The sequence below is a fragment of the Bombina bombina genome, chromosome 7 (assembly GCF_027579735.1).
Source record: "Bombina bombina isolate aBomBom1 chromosome 7, aBomBom1.pri, whole genome shotgun sequence".
Classification (NCBI taxonomy): Eukaryota; Metazoa; Chordata; class Amphibia; order Anura; family Bombinatoridae; genus Bombina; species Bombina bombina.
In genome coordinates this window covers 517348969-517371946 of record NC_069505.1, presented here as the reverse complement: position 1 = coordinate 517371946, position 22978 = coordinate 517348969, and the positions used below count along the sequence as shown (strand labels likewise).

The window sequence follows — 22978 nt, the reverse complement described above, 5'->3', positions numbered from 1 at the left end:
GACCAAGTCGCTGCCTTACATATCTGGTCAACAGAAGCCTCGTTCTTGAAGGCCCATGTGGAAGCCACAGCCCTAGTGGAGTGAGCTGTGATTCTTTCAGGAGGCTGCCGTCCCGCAGTCTCATAAGCCAATCGGATGATGCTTTTAAGCCAAAAGGAAAGAGGTAGAAGTTGCTTTTTGACCTCTCCTTTTACCAGAATAAACAACAAACAAGGAAGATGTTTGTCTGAAATCTTTAGTAGCCTCTAAATAGAACTTTAGAGCACGGACAACGTCCAAATTGTGTAACAAACGTTCCTTCTTTGAAACTGGATTCGGACACAAAGAAGGTACAACTATCTCCTGGTTAATATTTTTGTTAGAAACAACTTTAGGAAGAAAACCAGGCTTAGTACGCAAAACCACCTTATCTGCATGGAACACCAGATAAGGAGGAGAACACTGCAGAGCAGATAACTCTGAAACTCTTCTAGCAGAAGAAATTGCAACCAAAAACAAAACTTTCCAAGATAGTAACTTAATATCTATGGAATGTAAGGGTTCAAACGGAACCCCTTAAAAAACTGAAAGAACTAGATTTAGACTCCAGGGAGGAGTCAAAGGTCTGTAAACAGGCTTGATCCTAACCAGAGCCTGAAATGCTTGAACATCTGGCACAGCTGCCAGTCTTTTGTGTAGTAAGACAGATAAAGCAGAGATCTGTCCCTTTAGGGAACTTGCAGATAATCCTTTCTCCAAACCTTCTTGAAGAAAGGAGAGAATCTTAGGAATTTTTATCTTATTCCATGGGAATCCTTTGGATTCACACCAACAGATATATTTTTCCATATTTTATGGTAAATTTTTCTAGTTACAGGTTTTCTGGCCTGAACCAGAGTATCTATCACCGAATCTGAAAACCCACGCTTTGATAGAATCAAGCGTTCAATCTCCAAGCCGTCAGCTGGAGGGAGACCAGATTTGGGTGTTCGAATGGACCTTGAACAAGAAGGTCCTGTCTCAAAGGTAGCTTCCATGGTGGAGCCGATGACATATTCACCAGGTCTGCATACCAAGTCCTGCGTGGCCACGCAGGAGCTATCAAGATCACCGAGGCCCTCTCCTGATTGATCCTGGCTACCAGCCTGGGAATGAGAGGAAACGGTGGGAATACGTAAGCTAGGTTGAAAGTCCAAGGTGCTACTAGTGCATCTACTAGAGTCGCCTTGGGATCCCTGGATCTGGACCCGTAGCAAGGAACCTTGAAGTTCTGACGAGACGCCATCAGATCCATGTCTGGAATGCCCCATAATTGAGTTATTTGGGCAAAGATTTCCGGATGGAGTTCCCACTCCCCCGGATGAAATGTCTGACGACTCAGAAAATCCGCTTCCCAATTTTCCACACCTTGGATGTGGATCGCAGACAAGTGGCAGGAGTGATCCTCCGCCCATTGAATTATTTTGGTCACTTCTTTCATCGCCAGGGAACTCTTTGTTCCCCCTTGATGATTGATATAAGCAACAGTCGTCATGTTGTCTGATTGGAACCTTATGAATTTGGCCTTTGCTAGTTGAGGCCAAGCTCTGAGAGCATTGAATATCGCTCTCAGTTCCAGAATGTTTATCGGGAGAAGAGACTCTTCCCGAGACCATAGACCCTGAGCTTTCAGGGATTCCCAGACCGCACCCCAGCCCACTAGACTGGCGTCGGTCGTGACAATGACCCACTCTGGCCTGCGGAAGCTCATTCCCTGGGACAGATGGTCCCGGGTCAGCCACCAACGGAGTGAATCTCTGGTCTTTTGATCTACTTGAATCATTGGAGACAAGTCTGTATAATCCCCATTCCACTGTTTGAGCATGCACAGTTGTAATGGTCTTAGATGAATTTGTGCAAAAGGAACTATGTCCATTGTTGCAACCATCAATCCTATTACTTCCATGCACTGCGCTATGGAAGGACGAGGAACAGAATGAAGCACTTGACAAGAGCTTAGAAGTTTTGATTTTCTGACCTCTGTCAGAAAAATCCTCATTTCTAAGGAATCTATTATTGTTCCCAAGAAGGGAACTCTTGTTGACGGGGACAGAGAACTCTTTTCTTTGTTCACCTTCCATCCGTGAGATGTGAGAAAGGCTAGAACGATGTCCGTATGAGCCTTTGCCTTTGACAGGGACGACGCTTGTCCTGGATGGTGGGTAGAATCGTTCGAATAGTTTCCATTTTGAACGATGGTACCCTGAGAAATTTGTTTAGGATCTTCAAATCCAAAATTGGTCTTAACGTTCCCTCTTTTTTGGGAACTACGAACAGATTGGAATAAAAACCCATTCCTTGTTCCTTTATTGGAACTGGGTGTATCACTCCCATCTTTAACAGGTCTTCTACACAATGTAAAAATGCCTGTCTCTTTATTTGGTTTGAGGATAAGTGAGACTTGTGGAACCTTCCCCTTGGGGGTAGTTCCTTGAATTCCAGGAGACAACCTTGAGAAACTATTTCTAGCGCCCCAAGGATCCTGAACATCTCTTGCCCAAGCCTGAGCAAAGAGAGAGAGTCTGCCCCCCACCAGATCCGGTCCCGGGTCGGGGGCTACTCCTTCATGCTGTCTTGTTAGCAGTGGCAGGTTTCTTGGCCTGCTTACCTTTGTTCCAGCCTTGCATTGGTTTCCAGGCTGGTTTGGGTTGTGAGGAATTACCCTCTTGCTTAGAGGATGCAGAATTAGAGGCTGGTCCATTTCTGCGAAAGGGACGAAAATTAGGCTTATTTTTAGCCTTAAAAGACCTATCCTGTGGAAGGGCGTGGCCCTTTCCCCCAGTGATGTCTGAAATAATCTCTTTCAAATCAGGTCCAAATAAAGTTTTACCTTTGAAAGGAATGTTAAGTCATTTTGTCTTGGATGACACATCCGCTGACCAAGACTTTAGCCAAAGCGCTCTGCGCGCCACAATAGCAAACCCTGAATTTTTCGCCGCTAATTTTGCTAATTGCAAAGCGGCATCTAAAATAAAAGAGTTAGCCAATTTAAGTGCGTGAACTCTGTCCATAACCTCCTCATATGGAGTTTCTCTACTGAGCGACTTTTTCTAGTTCCTCGAACCAGAACCACGCTGCCGTAGTGACAGGAACAATGCATGAAATTGGTTGTAGAAGGTAGCCTTGCTGTACAAAAATCTTTTTAAGCAAACCTTCCAATTTTTTATCCATAGGATCTTTGAAAGCACAACTATCTTCGATAGGAATAGTAGTGCGTTTGTTTAGAGTAGAAACTGCCCCCTCGACCTTGGGGACTGTCTGCCATAAGTCCTTTCTGGGGACGACCATAGGAAATAATTTCTTAAATATAGGGGGAGGAACAAAAGGTATGCCGGGCTTTTCCCACTCTTTATTTACTATGTCCGCCACCCGCTTGGGTATAGGAAAAGCGTCGGGGGGCACCGGAACCTCTAGGAACCTGTCCATCTTGCATAATTTCTCTGGAATGACCAAATTGTCACAATCATCCAGAGTAGATAACACCTCCTTAAGCAGTGCGCGGAGATGTTCTAATTTAAATATAAATGTCACAACATCAGGTTCAGCTTGATGAGAAATTTTTCCTGAATCTGAAATTTCTCCCTCAGACAAAACCTCCCTCATGGCCCCTTCAGATTGGTGTGAGGGTATGACAGAACAATTATCATCAGCGTCCTCTTGCTCTTCAGTGTTTAAAACAGAGCAATCGCGCTTTCTCTGATAAGTAGGCATTTTGGATAAAAGATTTGCTATGGAGTTATCCATTACAGCCGTTAATTGTTGCATGGTAATAAGTATTGGCGCACTAGATGTACTAGGGGCCTCCTGCATGGGCAAAACTGGTGTAGACACAGTAGGAGATGATGTAGTATCATGTTTACTCCCCTCATTTGAGGAATCATCTTGGGCAATATCATTATTTGTGGCAGTACTGTCCTTACTTTGTTTGGACGCTATGGCACAATTATCACATAAATTTAAATGGGGAGACACATTGGCTTTCATACATATAGAACATAGCTTATCTGAAGGTATAGACATGTTAAACAGGCTTAAACTTGTCAACAATGCACAAAAAAACGTTTTAAAATAAAACCGTTACTGTCACTTTAAATTTCAAACAGAAACCACTTTATTACTGAATATGTGAAAAAGTATGAAGGAATTGTTCAAAAATTACCAAATTTTCACCACAGTGTCTTAAAGCCTTAAAAGTATTGCACACCAAATTTCAGAGCTTTAACCCTTAAAATAACGGAACCGGAGCCGTTTTTCAATTTAACCCCTATACAGTCCCAGATATAGTCTTTGCTAAGACCCAACCAAGCCCTGAGGGGAATACGATACCAAATGACGCCTTCTAAAAGCTTTTTCAGAGATTCTTAGATCCACACACATGCATCTGCATGCCCTGTTCTCAAAAAACAACTGCGCATTAATGGCGCGAAAATGAGGCTCAGTCTAGGACTAGAAAGGCCCCCTGACTAAAAAAGGTGTCCAATACAGTGCCTGCCGTTTTATAAACTTTCCCCAAGATTATAAATGTCAATTGTTAGCCTAAATTTGAATAATATGCACAAATAAAGCAATCGATATAGCCCATAAAAATGTCTACCAGTTTTTTAGCCCATAATAAGCCCTATATTCTGTTTGTTTTTGACTAAGAAAATGGCTTACCGGTCCCCATGAGGGGAAATGACAGCCTTCCAGCATTACACAGTCTTGTTAGAAATATGGCTAGTCATACCTTAAGCAGAAAAGTCTGCTAACTGTTTCCCCCAACTGAAGTTACTTCATCTCAACAGTCCTATGTGGAAACAGCAACCGATTTTAGTTACTGTCTGCTAAAATCATCTTCCTCTTACAAACAGAAATCTTCATCCTTTTCTGTTTCAGAGTAAATAGTACATACCAGCACTATTTTAAAATAACAAACACTTGATAGAAGAATAAAAAACTACATTTAAACACCAAAAAACTCTTAACCATCTCCGTGGAGATGTTGCCTGTGCAACGGCAAAGAGAATGACTGGGGTGGGCGGAGCCTAGGAGGGATCATGTGACCAGCTTTGCTGGGACTCTTTGCGATTTCCTGTTGGGGAAGAGAATATCCCACAAGTAAGGATGACGCCGTGGACCGGACACACCAATGTTGGAGAAATCAAACAAACATATGTCAACCTTTTAAAAGTACTTTTCTTCATCTAGCCATCTACCCAGATCATTAATGTTCAATTTTGAATTCACAGAATTATTTTTGTTTGCTCAGTTACAAATATGATTCTTTAAAAAGTGAGGGTGTGTGTATGTCTGTCTTTGTGTATTTTCTGTGGATGCCTCTGTGAGGGTGTGTATGTCTGCGTTTTCTGTGGATGCCTCTGTGAGGGTGTGTATGTCTGCGTTTTCTGTGGATGCCTCTGTGAGGGTGTGTGTATGTCTGCGTTTTCTGTGGATGCCTCTGTGAGGGTGTGTGTATGTCTGCGTTTTCTGTGGATGCCTCTGTGAGGGTGTGTGTATGTCTGCGTTTTCTGTGGATGCCTCTGTGAGGGTGTGTGTATGTCTGCGTTTTCTGTGGATGCCTCTGTGAGGGTGTGTGTATGTCTGCGTTTTCTGTGGATGCCTCTGTGAGGGTGTGTGTATGTCTGCGTTTTCTGTGGATGCCTCTGTGAGGGTGTGTGTATGTCTGCGTTTTCTGTGGATGCCTCTGTGAGGGTGTGTGTATGTCTGTCTTTGTGTATTTTCTGTGGATGCCTCTGTGAGGGTGTGTATGTCTGCGTTTTCTGTGGATGCCTCTGTGAGGGTGTGTATGTCTGCGTTTTCTGTGGATGCCTCTGTGAGGGTGTGTATGTCTGCGTTTTCTGTGGATGTGTGAGGGTGCGTGTATGTCTGTCTTTGTGTATTTTCTGTGGATGCCTCTGTGAGGGTGTGTGTATGTCTGTCTTTGTGTATTTTCTGTGGATGCCTCTGTGAGGGTGTGTATGTCTGCGTTTTCTGTGGATGTATGTGTGAGGGTGTGTCTGTCTGTCTGTCTGTATTTTCTGTGGATGCCTCTGTGAGGGTGTGTATGTCTGCGTTTTCTGTGGATGTATGTGTGAGGGTGTGTGTGTGTCTGTCTGTATGTCTGTATGTCTGTCTTTGTGTATTTTCTGTGGATGCCTCTGTGAGGGTGTGTATGTCTGCGTTTTCTGTGGATGTATGTGTGAGGGTGTCTGTCTGTCTGTGTGTGTATGTATGTATGTATGTATGTGTGTATGTGTGTATGTGTGTATGTGTGTATGTGTGTATGTGTGTATGTGTGTATGTGTGTATGTGTGTATGTGTGTATGTGTGTATGTGTGTATGTGTGTGTGTGTGTGTGTGTGTGTGTGTGTGTGTGTGTGTGTGTGTGTGTGTGTATGTATGTGTTTTCTGTGGGTGTCTCTGTGAGGGTGTATATATGTCTTTCTGCGTTTTATGTTTTCTCTCTGTGTGTATGTCTTTGTGTGTTTTCTGTGGGTGTCTCTATGTGTGTGTGTGTTTATGTCTGTGTTTCCTTGGGTGTATGTGCAAGTTTGAGTTTGTGTTTTTAGGACATTTTGACATTACTACTGATTATTCACATCTTTCTACATACTTTGAGACTAATGAGACCTTTTTGGAAGTCACCAATTCACCATTTAACCTTTAAATTATTGTTTAGGCAGTTTAGGGCCCTTCCTTTCAGCCACTGCATGCTGTTATCATTTAGTTGGCATCTTCCTTTACAAAAAGATAATCTGAACTCCATATTTTGTTTTCTAAATCTCCTTTTTTACAGAACTGTGGTTTACCTCATTACTTGTCAGGTCAATGTAAACAAGTGCTGAGTGTCTGTGAGTGTGTTTCTTTGCGTGTCTGCTAGAGAGTGTGTTTCAGTGTATGAGTGTGTATGAGTGTGTGTGTGTGCGCGCGCGCATATGTTACTACCTTTACAACATTTCCAAGTTTAAATAGACACTTAAGAATAAAGTGCATATATGTTTGTCACTTGGTCAAAAATTACACGTCAAAGGAGGGGGGGGGGGGCCCTGATCAATGGATAAGTCAGGGGCCCCAAAATTTCTAGTGGCGGCCCTGCACATATATACACACACATATATATATACATACACACAACGTTTCGGGAATCAATCAACCCTTCATCAGACCAAGTGAACAACCAAGTGTTTAAATCAAGTGTAAACCCCTTCTACCAATCAGAACAGGCCAGCCCCCTGTTGTCAACATGGTAAATATTTGTATCACGTTTCATCTCACAATCTGTCAATCTAACTTTGTTGCAATAGTGGTATCTCATGATTGAAGTATTTTCAGAAAATAAACTGCATATATTCTTCTCTCAAAAAAAATAAATAGTGTCAATACAAACAATGTGATACATTATGTAATAATGTGAACTAGTATTAATGGGCTGACGTTATGCACATACCTAATATAAACAGTGATAATACCCTTATGGTTATACATCAAATTAAAAAGCAAAAAATGCCCTGATATACTGGAGATAGAGGAGTAATCGTATTAAACACTGCTGCGCTCTGCAGCATATGACAGCCTCAACCACCACTTCTAGTTTTAAACTGTATTAAATAACTTACTTATTAGTTAGCAGTACTTACTCTGAAAAAGGGAGGACGCATCAGTGCCATTGCGTATCACTAAGCCGCCACGCGTGTTTTCTGACGTGTGATTCTGTGGGTCCGTTTTAGACCATGCCCATGAGGGCATGGTCTAAAACGGACCCTGAGAATCACACGTCAGAAAACCGCCTAAAGGGGTGGTGCGACACCCATGGGGAATTTAGTATAGGCAAGGAAGTAAACAATCAACTATACACGATAGAAAGACAATAATGGAGCATAAACCAGGCAATGTGAAATATGCAATCACACTAAATGTAAAATATACAATAGCACTCAATGCAATATCGTAACACAGATGGAGAGGACTCAGTCATTTTTATACCTACCCACGCCCCTGATTCATGTGGGGAAAGTGGTGAACATTTGTTCTAGTTACTATGTTCCTAGTAACAGTTGTCTGGAGTGGTGGGCGGGCATACCCTACAATTTTAATGTACTATGCATTAGTTCCCTATAAGCAGGTAGTTGGACTAGTGAGTTAACAGAAATATTGGGACCTTCCCTCCCTTTGAGGGATATATTATCATATTTGATAACTATCCAGTAATGTGTGTTTATTACCATTTTTTAGGACAACGTCTGCCTGTCATTACTACATTCCCCTCTCTGTTACCGAGTGATGGACTGTGAATAATCACTAGCAGCCCAAGAGCTCCACCTCCCTCAAACAGATGGGCTTTGTCACCAATGTAAACTAAGTGTGTGATTGGCTCCACAACTACACTCGTCAGTGTGACTGAGACCACTCCATCTGTGTTACGATATTGCATTGAGTGTTATTGTATATTTTACATTTAGTGTGATTGCATATTTCACATTGCCTGGTTTATGCTCTATTATTGTCTATTGTGTATAGTTGATTGTTTACTTTCTTGCCTATACTAACTTCCTACGGTGTGCCCATGGGTGTCGCACCACCTCTTTAGGCAGTTTTCGGATGTGTGATTCTCTGGGTCCATTTTAGACCATGCCCAAGATACACACGTGTGGCGGCTTAGTTATACGCAATGGCACTGATGCGTCCTCCCTTTTTCGGAGTAAGTACAGCTAACGAATAAGTAAGTTATTTAATACAGTTTAAAAACTAGTAGAAGTGGTGGTTGAGGCTGTCATATGCTGCAGAGCGCAGCAGTGTTTAATACGATTACTCCTCTATCTCCAGTATATCAGGGCATTTTTTGCTTTTTAATTTGATGTATAACCATAAGGGTATTATCACTGTTTATATTAGGTATGTGCATAACTTCCGCCCATTAATACTAGTACACATTATTACATAATGTATCACATTGTTTGTATTAACACTATTTTTTGAGAGAAGAATATATACTTTGTCTTTATTTTCTGAAAATACTTAGATCATGAGATACCACTATTGCAACAAAGTTAGATTGACAGAGATTGTGAGATGAAACATGCGATACAAATATTTACAATGTTGACAACAGGGGGCTGTCCTGATTGGTGGGAGGGGTTTACACTTTATTTAATCCCTTTAGTGCTAATGACGGCTCAGAGCCGTCACTAGCACTCTCCCAACTTGAGGGAGATCTGGGGGCTCACATCCGCTCCTATCTCGGCGATCGGTGCTGCATAATGACGTCACCGCGCAACTTTATTTAACATTAACAATGTTAAATATAGGAGCAGGGGGCATGCTGATATACAGACCCCCAAGACCCACTGTTGGAAAGGTAATCGCCTAACTTTTCCAACAGTAAAAAATATTAAATAAAAAAACCCTTTAAAAAAACCTTAGCACCCAGGCGGGAAAGTGCTGAGCACTCAAATGGTTAAACACTTGGTTGTTCACTTGGTCTGATGAAGGGGTGATTGATCCCTGATACATACATACATACATACACACACATATATACACACACACTAAAACTTAACATTTGCTGATTTGACATCTACAATTACTACAATATGCAGCAAAGGTCACCCCATGTTCTTATAGCAGTTACTAGGAAATTAAAGGGACAGTGTATACCTTGAGATTTCATTATAAAAATGTTTTACATTATAATGCAACTTTGCAATATACTTTATTTTGACCCATTTTCATGTAATTTTCTAAATTTATAGAAATGAAAAATTGCATACTGCAGACTCAACACTAACTCTGCTACATCTTTCCCTAAAACGCAACTGCAAAACAATACTCTTCATACTAATGATACAACTGCAGACCCATGCCCAGATTGTTGTTTACTGGCCCTTTAAAAACATTGCAAGCCCCAACTCCCTTCAATCCGCATTTATCTGCCCAGCAAGGTTTGCTTACTGCAGTTGCGACTGTTGGCGCTCCTGCGCAGTTCTGCCTGCAGAGTGTTCTGAGTTGTGGATGGAGGATCAATCAGCGCTTTACAGATATCCTACAAAAAAAAAAAAAATGTTTACCTGATAAATTATTTTCTTTCCTGGCATGGAGAGTCCACAAATCCATTCAATTACTAGTGCAAATTAAACTCCTGGCCAGCAGGTGGAGGCAAAGAATACCCCAGTAAAGTTTTAAAGGGCCATAATACCCAAATGTTTAAACACTTGAAAGTGATGCAGTATAGCTGTAAAAAGCCGACTAGAAAATATCACCTGAACATCTCTATGTAAAAAAGAAAGATATTTTACCTCAAAAGTTTCTCAGTAGCCACCTCCCATTGTAAAGGATTTCTAAGCAGCATATTAGTGTCTGTCTTGGGACAGCTTAGGGGTTGAGCCTCGTGCATTCATGTTATTTCCCTATTCAGTTTAAAGGAAGTTTACAATGAAATCTCATGAGAGTTAAATCAAATCTCATGAGATCACAGTAAGAGAGTTCATGACCTCAGCACTGCTTATGCTGATTGGCTGCTGTTCATTTCTTCATTTTTTTTTTACCTGCAGCTGGGAAAAGCCGAGTATAACTTTTAACACAGAACTTACTCTGCTGAGCTGAGGAAATTGTGAGGTAAAATATCTTCCTTCTTTACATAAAGATGCTCAGGTGATATTTTCCGGTCAGCTTTTTGCAGTTAAACTGCATCAGTTTCAAGTGATTTAGCATATGAGTATTATGTCCCTTTAAGTATCCTCCCACTGCCCACAATCCCCAGTCATTCAGCCAAGGAAACATAAGAGGAACCAGAGTATAGAGGTGCCTGAAGTTTATAAAAAAACTTTAAAAGCAGTCGCAAAAAATAAGGGTGGGTTGTGGACTCCCCATGCAAGGAAAGAAAATAATTGATCAGGTAAGCATACATTTTGTTTTCTTTCCAATGGCATGGAGAGTCCACAAGTCAATTCAATTACTAGTGAGAATCAATACCCAAGCTAGAGGACACAGAATGGAAGTGAGGGAGAACAAGACAGGTGAACCTAAACAGAAGGCACCACCTCTTTAAGAACCTCAATTCATAGAATTTGTAAAGAGAATGCAACATAAGACCAGTGGCTGACTTGCAGCATTGTTCCACAGAAGTCTCAATTTGAAAGTCTAGGAAGAGAGACAGCCTTATGAGGGATGAGCAGTGATCCACTCAGGAGGCTGATAATCAGCTTACTCTGAAAGACACTTCTCAACCAATAAGAAAGAAGTGTAAGAGACCATCTGACCCTTACATTAACCAGAAGACAACCTCAGAGCTTGTAGGTAGAGTAATAAAGCATTCACTACATTCAAGTTATGGAACAGACGTTCCTAACAAAAGAAGCATTAGGACAGGACAAAGGAACGTCAAGTTCCTGATAAACATTGCAGTCCGAAAGCCACCTAAGAAAGAAATCACAATTGGCACGAGAACTTCCTTATTCTATGGAAAGACGACAAGGGGGTCACACAGTAGAGCTGAAAGCTCGGAGACACCATGAGCAGGAAAAAAAAAAAAAACCCTACAAGAAACAAAACTTTCCAAGACAACAACGGGATATCAAAAGGAGGGTAGAGGTTCAAAACAGCTGCAGAACCCTAAAAACAAGTTTAAGACTCCACGGAGGAATAATAAACTAAAGCACAGGCCTGAATCTGACTAAGGCCTGAGCCAAGGATTGAACATCAGGTAGAACAGCCAGACATAATACAATAGAATCTAAAGGACAGAAAACTGACCCCTCAGAAAACTGACTGGCAAAACCCTTCTCCAGACCTTCATGAAGAACAGAAAGCAGAGAACCTCACCTGACTCTAGGGGAAACCCCTAGATTTGCACCAATAAAGGAATGTGTGCCACACTTTATGGTAAATCTTGCGAGATACCGACATATACTAATCATGGTATTAAAAGAAAACTCATTTGTGAAACACCTCATCTGAATAAGACTAGGCATAAATCTCCAAACTGGCAGGCTCAGAGAGACTAAGGTTGTATGCAGTAAAGAGCCCTGAAAAAGAGATACCTCTTTAGAGGCCATATCCACGTGGGAAAGGACAACATCTCTACCCGGTAGCAAATCAAAAAACTTGCGAGGTCAAGTTGGAGCAAGTAGAATCACTGAAGCCTGATTCAGGCTATAATCAAGGAAAGAAGCAAACTGCTAGAAACCGTATCAGTCGATATCCCAATGAACACTAGAGCATCCCCCAGAACAAAAGAGGATCCCTTGAAGCAGATCCATATCAAGGATTGATTGGATTTTAATGAAACGCCATCAAATCCAACTCCAGAAACCACCACCTGAGGGTATCGATGAGAAAACCTCCAGATGGAAGCCTACTCCCCTGAGCTACATGACTTAGTAGCAGAAGGTGAAGCACCCACAAATTGAATCCCCAGATGATCACACCTTGGAGGAGAACAGCACAAAGCGGTAGAGAGGAACTCCACCCACCGAAGGGATCAAGACACCTACTACATTGTTAAGGAACGCCCAGTTCTTCCCTGGAAGGAGAAAAACAAATGAATGAGAGGCTCACTGATGGAAGACGAAAAAAACCAGACTGATGCAGATGAGTTTAAGCATTGAGAGCTATTTTCAATGCTCTAATAGGGAAGAAACAGATTTTGCCTGAGCCCAGGATCCTTGAACTCATTAGTATCCATAATCGGAACCCCCCCAGGACTCAGGAACATACGTCTTGGGAGGGATGGTACTAAAAAAATCACTAGGACTATCCTCCAAAAGAGAACCAAACTGTCCATGAACCATTGTCTGAGCATGCATAACCTTAGAGGTCTCAGATGGAGACGATAGAGGATAGATGGAGACGATAGAGGATAGATGGAGACTATAGAGGATAGAGACGATAGAGGGAGACGATAGAGGCACGTGTATACCAATACTACACGTTTATTATGCCCAGCAGTGAAGGGGTTAATTATGGAGCATGTAGGGAGCTTTTAGGGATAATTTTAGCTTTAGTGTAGTAGACAACCCCAAGTATTGATCTAGGCCAATTTTGGTATATTTCATGCCACCATTTCACCGCCAAATGCGATCAAATTAAAAAAAAAAAAAAAACATAACATTTTTCACAATTTTAGGTTTCTCACTGAAATCATTTACAAACAGCTTGTGCAATTATGGCACAAATGGTTGCAAATGCTTCTCTGGGATCCCCTTTGTTCAGAAATAGCAGACATATGGCTTTTGCATTGCTTTTTGGTAATTAGAAGGCCACTAAATGCCACTGCGCACCACACGTGTATTATGCCCAGCAGTGAAGGGGTTAATTATGTAGCTTGTAGGGTTAATTTTAGCTTTAGTGTAGTGTAGTAGACAACCCAAAGTATTGATCTAGGTCCAATTTGGTATATTTCATGCAACCATTTAACCGCCAAATGCTATCAAATAAAAAAAAAAACCTTCCCTATTTCACAAACTTTAGGTTTCTCACTGAAATTATTTACAAACAGCTTGTGCAATTATGGCACAAATGGTTGTAAATGCTTCTCTGGGATCCCTTTTGTTCAGAAATAGACATATATGGCTTTGCCGTTGCTTTTTGGTAATTAGAAGGCCGCCAAATGCCGCTGCATTTCACACGTGTATTATGGCTAGCAGTGAAGGGGTTAATTATGTAGCTTGTAGGGAGCTTGCAGGGTTAATTTTAGCTTTAGTGTAGAACTGCCTCCCACCTGAAACATGAAACCCCCTGATCCCTCCCAAACAGCTCTCTTCCCTCCCCCACCCCACAATTGTCCCCGCCATCTTAAGTACTGGCAGAAACTCTGCCAGTACTAAAATAAAAGCTATATTTGGGCTTTTTTGTGTGTTTTTTTCTAGCATATTTACATATGCTGCTGTGTAGGATCCCCCCTTAGCCCCCAACCTCACTGATCCCCCACCAAACAGCTCTCTAACCCTCCCCCCTCTGCCTTAATGGGCGCCATCTTGGGTACTGGCAGCTGTCTGCCAGTACTCCGTTGAGTAAAAAATGTGCCTTTTTTTTTTACAAAAAAAAAATGCCCTTTTCTGTAGTGTAGCTTCCTTCGGTGGCCAAGGGGGGTTATTGCAGGATGCCTCGATATCGAGGCATCACTGCAATAACCGGAAAGCAGCTGGAAGCGAGCAGGATCGCTTCCAGCTGCTTTCCAGACCAAGGACGTACGCCACACGTCCTCGGTCATTAACTGTATTTTTTTTTTTGAGGACGTGTGGCATACGTCCTTGGTCATTAAGGGGTTAACTGCGGATGTCAATGACGATATAGAACACCTGTGCTTACATAGATAGAATGGTTATGTGCAGGGGCAAAAACGTAACCTGGGTTGTCACTCCTGTAAATTCAGCATCACATAGTATACGATTAGGCTCATGATATTATATAAGCGGCAAACCACACTATACCAACAGTTAAAACAAAAATATAAAAACCCAAATACAGTAGATAGTAAACGGGGCCAACCTAAAAAAGATCATATGTGTGATACATTAATGACCCGTATACATTAATCAGGGTTCAGTTGACACATACACAACAAGTGGGAAGTAATACTCAACGTCAGTGCGCAAATTTCGTTACCTACACATGTTTGGCGCAATGTCTGACTATGTGTTTAACCTGAAGTGGCTACCGTATCGAAGTATCAGGCCACCCAAGCCCATAGATGTATAATTGTTTACACGTGTCCCCAATGGAAAGCTATTGGTTTTGTGATATAGATCGCTGCAATGTCTTTAACTATGTGTTTAACCTGAAGTGGCTACTGTATCGAGGTACCAGGCCACCCAATCCCATAGATGTATAATTGTTTACACATGTCCCCTCAGTGACAACACTACGAGATAAACAACTATGTGTTATGAATAAGAAATTCCTGAGCAGGGGATACTACAAGAAGAAACTCCAAACAACATTGAATGAACTGAGAGGTCTTACCCAAGACGAAGCACTGGTAAAGAAAACAGGTGAGGTTGGGACTGAGAAGATGCTCACGTTTGTCACTCCTTTCACTCCTGACAAATGGGAAACACCTGGGATACTGAGGAAGAATTGGGAAACTATCAAGAGTGATAAAAGTCTCCCACTGCATGATTACGAGGTCCCGAGAATGGGATGCAAGAGGGGCAAGTCACTACGTGATATTCTGATGCGACCTGACTTTAAAGCAAGTTACAATCCAGGTACCTGGTTGGGAACACCAAGAAACGGATGCTACAGATGTAGTGGATGCACTACTTGTAACGGCCTCTCCCAAGGTAAATTCTTTACGCATCCTTGGAGCAACAAAAGATACTTTATAAAATTTTGCCTGACCTGTACCACCGCTTGTTGTTGTTTACCTGCTACACTGTAGCTGTGGTAAATACTATGTTGGTAAAACAAACGATGACTTGAGGACCCACATGGCTAATCATCAGTGTGCCATCAGAAGCGCTTTAGCAACAGGCAAGGCAGACCAAGAATTTTTTTATCTGCCAAGCACTCAGTCTCTGAGCTAAAATACATGATCATTGATCATGACCCACCTCTGAATAGGGGTGGTGACAGAGCGAAACTGCTGCTACAGAAAGAGAGCAGATGGATTTTCAACCTACAAACTTTAGTGCCTAGAGGACTTAATACCAACATGGATATGCATGGTTTCCTCCGATTTATTATATGAGTCTGCTATTGTACAAACACACTGCAAAATGTTTTCCACTTGGCTGTTTTGCTGAATAGTGTAACATTAAATAATTATGTACCTATCCATATTGACGGGGTGTCTGGCACACTGGCCCACCTATATGCGATGCCTAGCCGCAGTTATGACTGCCGAGATTTGTTCTAAACTGTTATTTATACATTGTGTTCTTCAATAGCTATGATGCAACATAAGGTCGCTGTGAGTTATTGATGGGTTTAACCAAAGTAACGTGCCAATACAGCCACAGTCAATAGGTTAAGCACATAGGTAAATACCCACCACATATTTGGGGAGACAGAAACGTACCGGTATGATATTGTGAGTTAGACTGAACAAACACATTATTATTATTTATAACTAATACTGATAAATGGGAATATGTATTTGCGGGTATTAGGTGTCCAGTTTGTAATCCTTGTGACTCTACAGCGATCTATATCACAAAACCAGTAGCTTTCCAGTGGGGACATGTGTAAACAATTATACATCTATGGGTTTGGGCGGCCTGGTACTTTGATACGGTAGCCACTTCAGGTTAAACACATCGTTAGACATTGCAGCGATCTTTATCACAAAACCAATAGCTTTCCATTGGGGACACGTGTAAACAATTATACATCTATGGGCTTGGGTGGCCCGATACTTCGATGTGGTAGCCACTTCAGGTTAAACACATAGTCAAAGACATTGCGCCAAACATGTGTAATGAAATTTGCGCACTGACGTTGAGTATTACTTCCCACTTGTTGTGTATGTGTCAACTGAACCCTGATTAATGTATATGGGTCATTAATTTATCACACATATGACCTTTTAGGTTGGCCCCGTTTACTATCTACTGTATTTGGGTTGTTATATTTTTGTTTTAACTGTTGGTATAGTGTGGTTTGCCGCTTATATAATATCATGAGCCTAATCGTATACTATGTGATGCTGTATTTACAGGAGTGACAACCCAGGTTACATTTTTGCCCCTGCACATAACCATACTATCTATGTAAGCACAGGTGTTCTATATCGTCATTGACATCCGCAGTTAATTATGTATATCTCTGAATGTCTTCTGATTGTTTTCCAGCTGCTAATCTAAGATTGATTGAAGAATTACTTACAGCTTAGATGTGGTCAATTTTTACAATTAGACTTGTGCATTTCGCATTTGCTTTTTTGTTTTGATCCAGGTGTGTTGCCGTAATTGGCCATTTGCACATGCTCAGTAGTGCTAATGGGATGCAGAACCGACACACCTGTGTTCACTCATTTGCACTTTGTGGGGTATATAGGAGGGTAAGTTTGATGTGTGTTGTATATGTATTTTTCTGTCTGAGGAAGGGGCTAAATACCCTGAAACGTCACAATAAAAAGAAAAAAAACTTTGGATTTAATACCGGAGAGTGCCTGTCTATTTTTGAAGTGTGGATACGAATGTTCAGGAGCACCCTGGATAATTGCCTTATTTTTTTGGAGAGTGCTGGTCTATAATTGAATGAAATATACAGAACCACTGAGGGACAGAGTACTGAAAAGAATGACAGGGAACAAAAAAGGATTGGATTTTCTAGCCTCTGAGAAGAAAAACCACATGGAGATCAAGTATAGGAGGTAAACCCCACAGTGGGATTCATACGCTTAACCTATTTGCAAGGCTACAACACTCACCACTAAGCCACAAAATGACTGCTGCCTATGAACGTCTTCAAAAAATATATACCCTGGTACATGGCACCAAGAAACACATAACCAGATTCACCGTCCACCCATGAGAATGGAAAAACAGAGAACCCGAAATTAATCTTGCAAAATGGAAATATGGCGACTGAACCAAGATAAGACCCCTCTGATCTGCGATATCAGATGCCGCGTTTACCACCGCAAAATTAACAGAGCGGCTACTTATATCTGCCCACAATGGCAGATTAAGTCTCCCAGCAAGATTCAGGACCTGACGTGGCAAAAGGGAAGGCTGACTTTCTTTCCAACACGCGGAGCAGTTTTACTACCGCAATCGCAAAGGGGAAAAGAAATATTAAGTGTAAAATACAGCCTAAGTTTCTATGGCCGTAATCATAAAAACAGGCGCAAAATCAAAACTGCGCCATCAACGATCCTAACACTCACTTAGCAGTGAACAAAGGGAAAATTACCACATAGACCCTAAAAACCACGTGGCCCTTATGTTTATAATGCACCTAAATATAAGCACTATAAGATAGAATAGTAATCCCTTCAGGAGGTAGCAGGTCCCACTATGTCCCTGATCTTTCAGTCCTTCCTTCAAAATATCACCCTGTGAAAAATATTTGAAAGGACTTGCCCTCCATAGTCTTCAGCTGTGGAGCAGTCACAGCACATCCAGGTCTGTTAGCCTCATCCGACCGCTGACAGAGGCCTGAAGATGCAAGAAAAACAGGGTAGCATAAATGTTGGAAGGTAAGCAAGGACTACATCGCTGTCTTCCAACTGCTAAAAGCCACCATTACTCTTACTAAAGATGATTACATGGACACAGGATTGCACCAATCCTTGCATGCATAGAAAAGTACTAATTAAAGGATTCAAAATTTGATTTTCTTCAGACACCATCTTCTCACACCACCTACAATGTACACAGCAAAGAATGACTGGGGATTGTGGGAAGTGGGAGGATACTTAAAGCTTTGCTGGAATGTTCTTTTCCTCCACCTGATGGCCAGGAGTTGAATTCCCACTAGTAATGGAATAGATTTGTGTACTCTTTATGCCATTGGAAAGAAAATGCCACTTATGTATCACCCCTGCACAGAATAGCCCATTTATTTTTTGTTTAGCTACTTTAAAAAGGGATAGTAAAGTCCAAATTAAACTTTCATGATTCTGATAGGGCATGTAATTGTAAACAACTTTCTAATTTAGGAAGAAATCGATAGAGGGCGCCACATGGTGCAGATCATAAAATATAGGTAAGGGCAACAATAGGAACACAAGAATCCTACTCACACAGTATAAAGCACAAATGTGCAGTATTCGTAGTCCGGAACCACACGTCGTCCGGTAGACCTCAGTAGGAAGATATCGCCAGATGGAATTAGTCGTCTCACCAGGGAGAGTCCAGGGAAACCCAAAAAATTGTGTAATAGGGGCTGGTCAATGTCACATTGCTCACACCAAAGATCCAGAAGCTCCAAATGGGTTATAAATTGATGTGTTTGGCCTAAGCCAAAAAAATAATGATGCAGCAGATGGAGCGTTAAAAGGTAAGATAAAATTTATTCCACAATAAAAAACAGCAAAGCGTTTCTCAGTGTAATAGAATAGTTGTACGCTTAGCTAGGGTAGAAACTTAGGGACCGTTTGCCATAAGTCCCGTGTAGCGGCATATTTTGGAAACATTTTCTTAAAAATAGGAGGGGGAGAGAACGGTACACCTGGTCTATCCCATTCCTTAGTAATAATTTCTGAAAACCTTTTAGGTATTGGAAAAACATCAGTGTTAACAGGCACTGCATAGTATTTATCCAATCTACACAATTTCTCTGGCACTATAATGGTGTCACAGTCATCCAGAGTAGCTAAAACCTCCCTGAGCAACACGCGGAGGTTTCAAGCTTAAATTTAAATGTAGACATATCAGAATCAGGTTGAAGCATCTTCCCTGAGTCAGAAAAATCACCCACAGAAAGAAGCTCTCCTGCCTCAGCTTCTGCATATTGTGAGGGGATATCAGACATAGCTACTAAAGCGTCAGAGACCTCTGTATTTTTTCTAGTCCCAGAGATGTCTCGCTTTCCTTGTAACCCTGGTAGTTTGGACAATACCGCTGTAAGGGTATGATCCATAACTGCCGCCATGTCTTGTAAAGTAAACGCCATGGGCGCGCTAGATGTACTTGGCGCCACTTGAGCGCGAGTCCCTTGAGCGGGAGTCAAAGGTTCTGACACGTGGGGCGAGTTAGTCGGCATAACTTCCCCCTTTGTCAATTTCCTCTGGTGATAAATCTTTTAAAGACAGAATATGATCTTTATAACAAAGTAAAATCAGTACATTTGATACACATTCTAAGAGGGGGTTCCACAATGGCTTCTAAACATAATGAACAAGGAGTTTCCTCTATGTCAGACATGTTTAAACAGACTAGCAATGAGACCAGCAAGCTTGGAAAACACTTTGATAAATGTAAACAAGCAAAAAATAAAAAAAACAGTACTGTGCCTTTAAGAGAAACAAATTTTGTCAGTAATTGAAAAACAGTGATAAAAAGCAGTAAATCTTACAAAATTTTTACAGGGTGTATAATAGACTAACAGAGCATTGCACCCACTTGCAAATGGATGATTAACCCCTTAGTTTCAAAACCGGATCAAAAAAACAATATAAACGTTTTTTTAACAGTCACATCAAACTGCCACAGCTCTGCTGTGGCCCTACCTGCACATACAATGACTTTTGAATGCACAAAAACCCTTTGTAGAGGCCCTAAGTGTTCAGGGGGTTCCTTCAGGGAAGCTGGAAGTCTCAAGCTGCAAAAACTACTGCACGATTTAGGCCTGAAATTGGGCCTCTCCCAACCTGTACTCACAGTGAGAGGGCCATAAAAAACTATCCCTAGGCAAAATCTAGCCAGCCATGTTGAAAAAAACTGGGCCCCAATAAAGTTTTATCACCAATATGTAGAAATAAAATGTTTAAACACTTCCAGCAAACGTTATTTTATTTTCAGTAATGTGAGAAAGTAATAAGAATATTACCTTTTACAGCAAGCATGATACTAGTCGTTATTAAATCACTGTAATCAGGCTTACCTTACATAAATCCGGTATTAACAGCATTTTCTAGCATATTCATTTCTCTAGAAAAATTTAAACTGCACATACCTCATAGCAGGAGACCCTGCACGCCATTCTCCCAGCTGAAGTTACCTCATCTCTTCAGTTATGTGTGAGAACAGCAATGGATCTTAGTTACAACCTGCTAAGATCATCAAAAACCACAGGCAGACTCTTCTTCAACTTTCTGCCTGAGGCTAAAACAGTACAACTCCCGTACCATTTGAAAATAAACTTTTGATTGAAGATAAACTAAATAAACACCACATCTCTCTAGCTACTTCCTTTTTTGTCGAGAGCTGCAAGAGAATGACTGGTAGTGGCAGTTAGGGGAGGAGCTATATAGACAGCTCTGCTGTGGGTGATCCTCTTGCAGCTTCCTGTTGGGAAGGAGAATATCCCACAAGTAATGGATGATCCGTGGACTGGATACACCTTACAAGAGAAATTATGCCTGCACCTCGCCACAGCTCTGCTGTGGCGCCTACCTGCCCCCAGGGTACTGCAAAATGACTCTACTATGATCCGGTGAACAGAACACAAGTTTAGGCCCCACCGGAGCTAATGCCTGCTGCCTTCTCAGTCAGAGGAAACTGTGCGCCTGAGCGTGCGAAATAGGCCCCGCCCATCATGGACGTTCTACCAGTCTGTATAACCGCATGGGAATCGGTTTGAAAAATAAGCCATGTGGTCCCCTTAAACACAACTAATAACACTGCAGCCCTGACTATTTTTATCAAATATAAAACGTCAAGCTGCCTCTCCCAGTGTCCCATTGAATATTGCTTTCAGCCCAATACTGTCACAAAGATATAAACACAGGGTTTTCAGTAATACCCTCAGTGTACAGGTCTACTGCTTACCCCTTCCCTTGTAGGGAAAAAATATCAGCCAGTTCTGATATACAAAGTCTCCTCAGAAATAAAAGACTGAACATACCTCAATGCTGCTTGAAGCATGGAACCGTTCTCCCCACTGAAGATTTCTCTTGCACTACCTTCAGAAACTCTGTGGGAACCAACATGGATCTTAGTTACATCTGCTAAGATCATCAACCTCAGGGCAGAAATCTTCATCTTCCATATCTCCCTGAGGAAAATAGTACTCACCGGTACAATTTAAAATAAAAATCTTCTTGATTGAAGAATTTAAAACTAACACCTCACTTTACCTCTTCCTATTACTAACACAGGCAAAGAGAATGACTGGGGGTGGAGGGAAGGGAGGAGATATATATACAGCTCTGCTGTGGTGCTCTTTGCTACTTCCTGTTAGCAGGAGGTGAATATCCCACAAGTAAGGATGAAATCCGTGGACTCGACGTATCTTGTAGAAGAAAGTGAGCGTTTTTGTAGGGATTGAGTCTGTATATGTACATATTTTAGATACTAGGACAGTGACAAGTTAGCTACCTGTCTATGGACAACTTTTGCGTGCTTCAGGATAGCAATCACGTCACCCACAGCCGTTATTCCCAGCTCATTCATTATTTCCTTGTTTAGGTCCATCAGCATATTCTTCTGGATTCTGCCGAGAAAAAAAACACGAAATAAAGTGTCATAAAACATTACAAAATGTTTCCATAGTCTAGTAACAAATTAAAAGAGTATAAAACCCAAACATTTTCTTTTGTGATTCAGACAGCGTACTATTAAAAAAAAAAAAAAAAAGTTTCCAATTTACTTCAATTATTAGATTTGCTTAGTTTCCACAATATTCAGTTTTAAAAAGATCTGGAGCACTTTGTGGCAGGAAATAGATACAAAACTGCTGACATATAGTGCTCCTGAAATGGGCCAGCTTCTAAGCGTACGTGCCTGCTTTTCAACAAAAGATGCCAAGAGAATGAAAAAAATTGATAGCATTAAATTAGAAAGACTAAAAAAAAAAAAAAAAATAGAAGTCCTTTAACCTAAATACATTTTTTAATACTTACAAAAAAGCTCCAGTTGAGCTTAAACAAATCCCATTAAAAAGGTGATCCATTTAACACAAGCAATAATATCCCTGAATTCTGTTTCTAGACAGAAATGTATCTAAACCATTTTTAAATGTGTCTAAGGTATTGGCATTTACTACTTCTTAGGTGAGGAGTTCCACAATTTGATGGCTCTTACAGTACGTTGCTGGAGATTAAATCTCCTTTCCTCCAGCCTTAAAATTGTGTCCTCTTGTCACAAATTTTTTTTGGAATAAACAGAGCTTTTGCCATTTCTGTATATGGACCTTGAATATATTTATATAAAGTAATGTCACCTCAAGCACCTTTTTTCCTAGAGAAAACAGAGCCAGTTTGGCTAACCGCTCCTCATAGCTTAAATTTTCCATTCCCCTGATCAGATTTGTGGCCCTTCTCTGAACTTTTTCTAGGTCTGCAATGTATGTTTTTAGAGATTGGTCCCCAGAACTTGCACTCCATACTCAAGGTGAGGTCTTAACATGGATTTATATAGTGACAGAATTATGCTTT

At 41.2% G+C, this 22978-nt stretch overlaps 1 protein-coding gene across 1 annotated transcript in view; it reads right to left on the bottom strand.

The window, feature by feature from the left end:
- C7H19orf47 (chromosome 7 C19orf47 homolog) overlaps positions 1 to 22978 on the bottom strand; it is an 82885-nt gene that overhangs the window by 40889 nt on the left and 19018 nt on the right. Inside the window, exons 4-5 of the mRNA XM_053721762.1 lie at positions 21921 to 22035; positions 9946 to 10036 (exon numbers count right to left, since the gene is read on the bottom strand). Coding sequence (XP_053577737.1) covers positions 9946 to 10036; positions 21921 to 22035 — 206 coding nt within the window. The remainder of the gene's footprint in view (positions 1 to 9945; positions 10037 to 21920; positions 22036 to 22978) is intronic.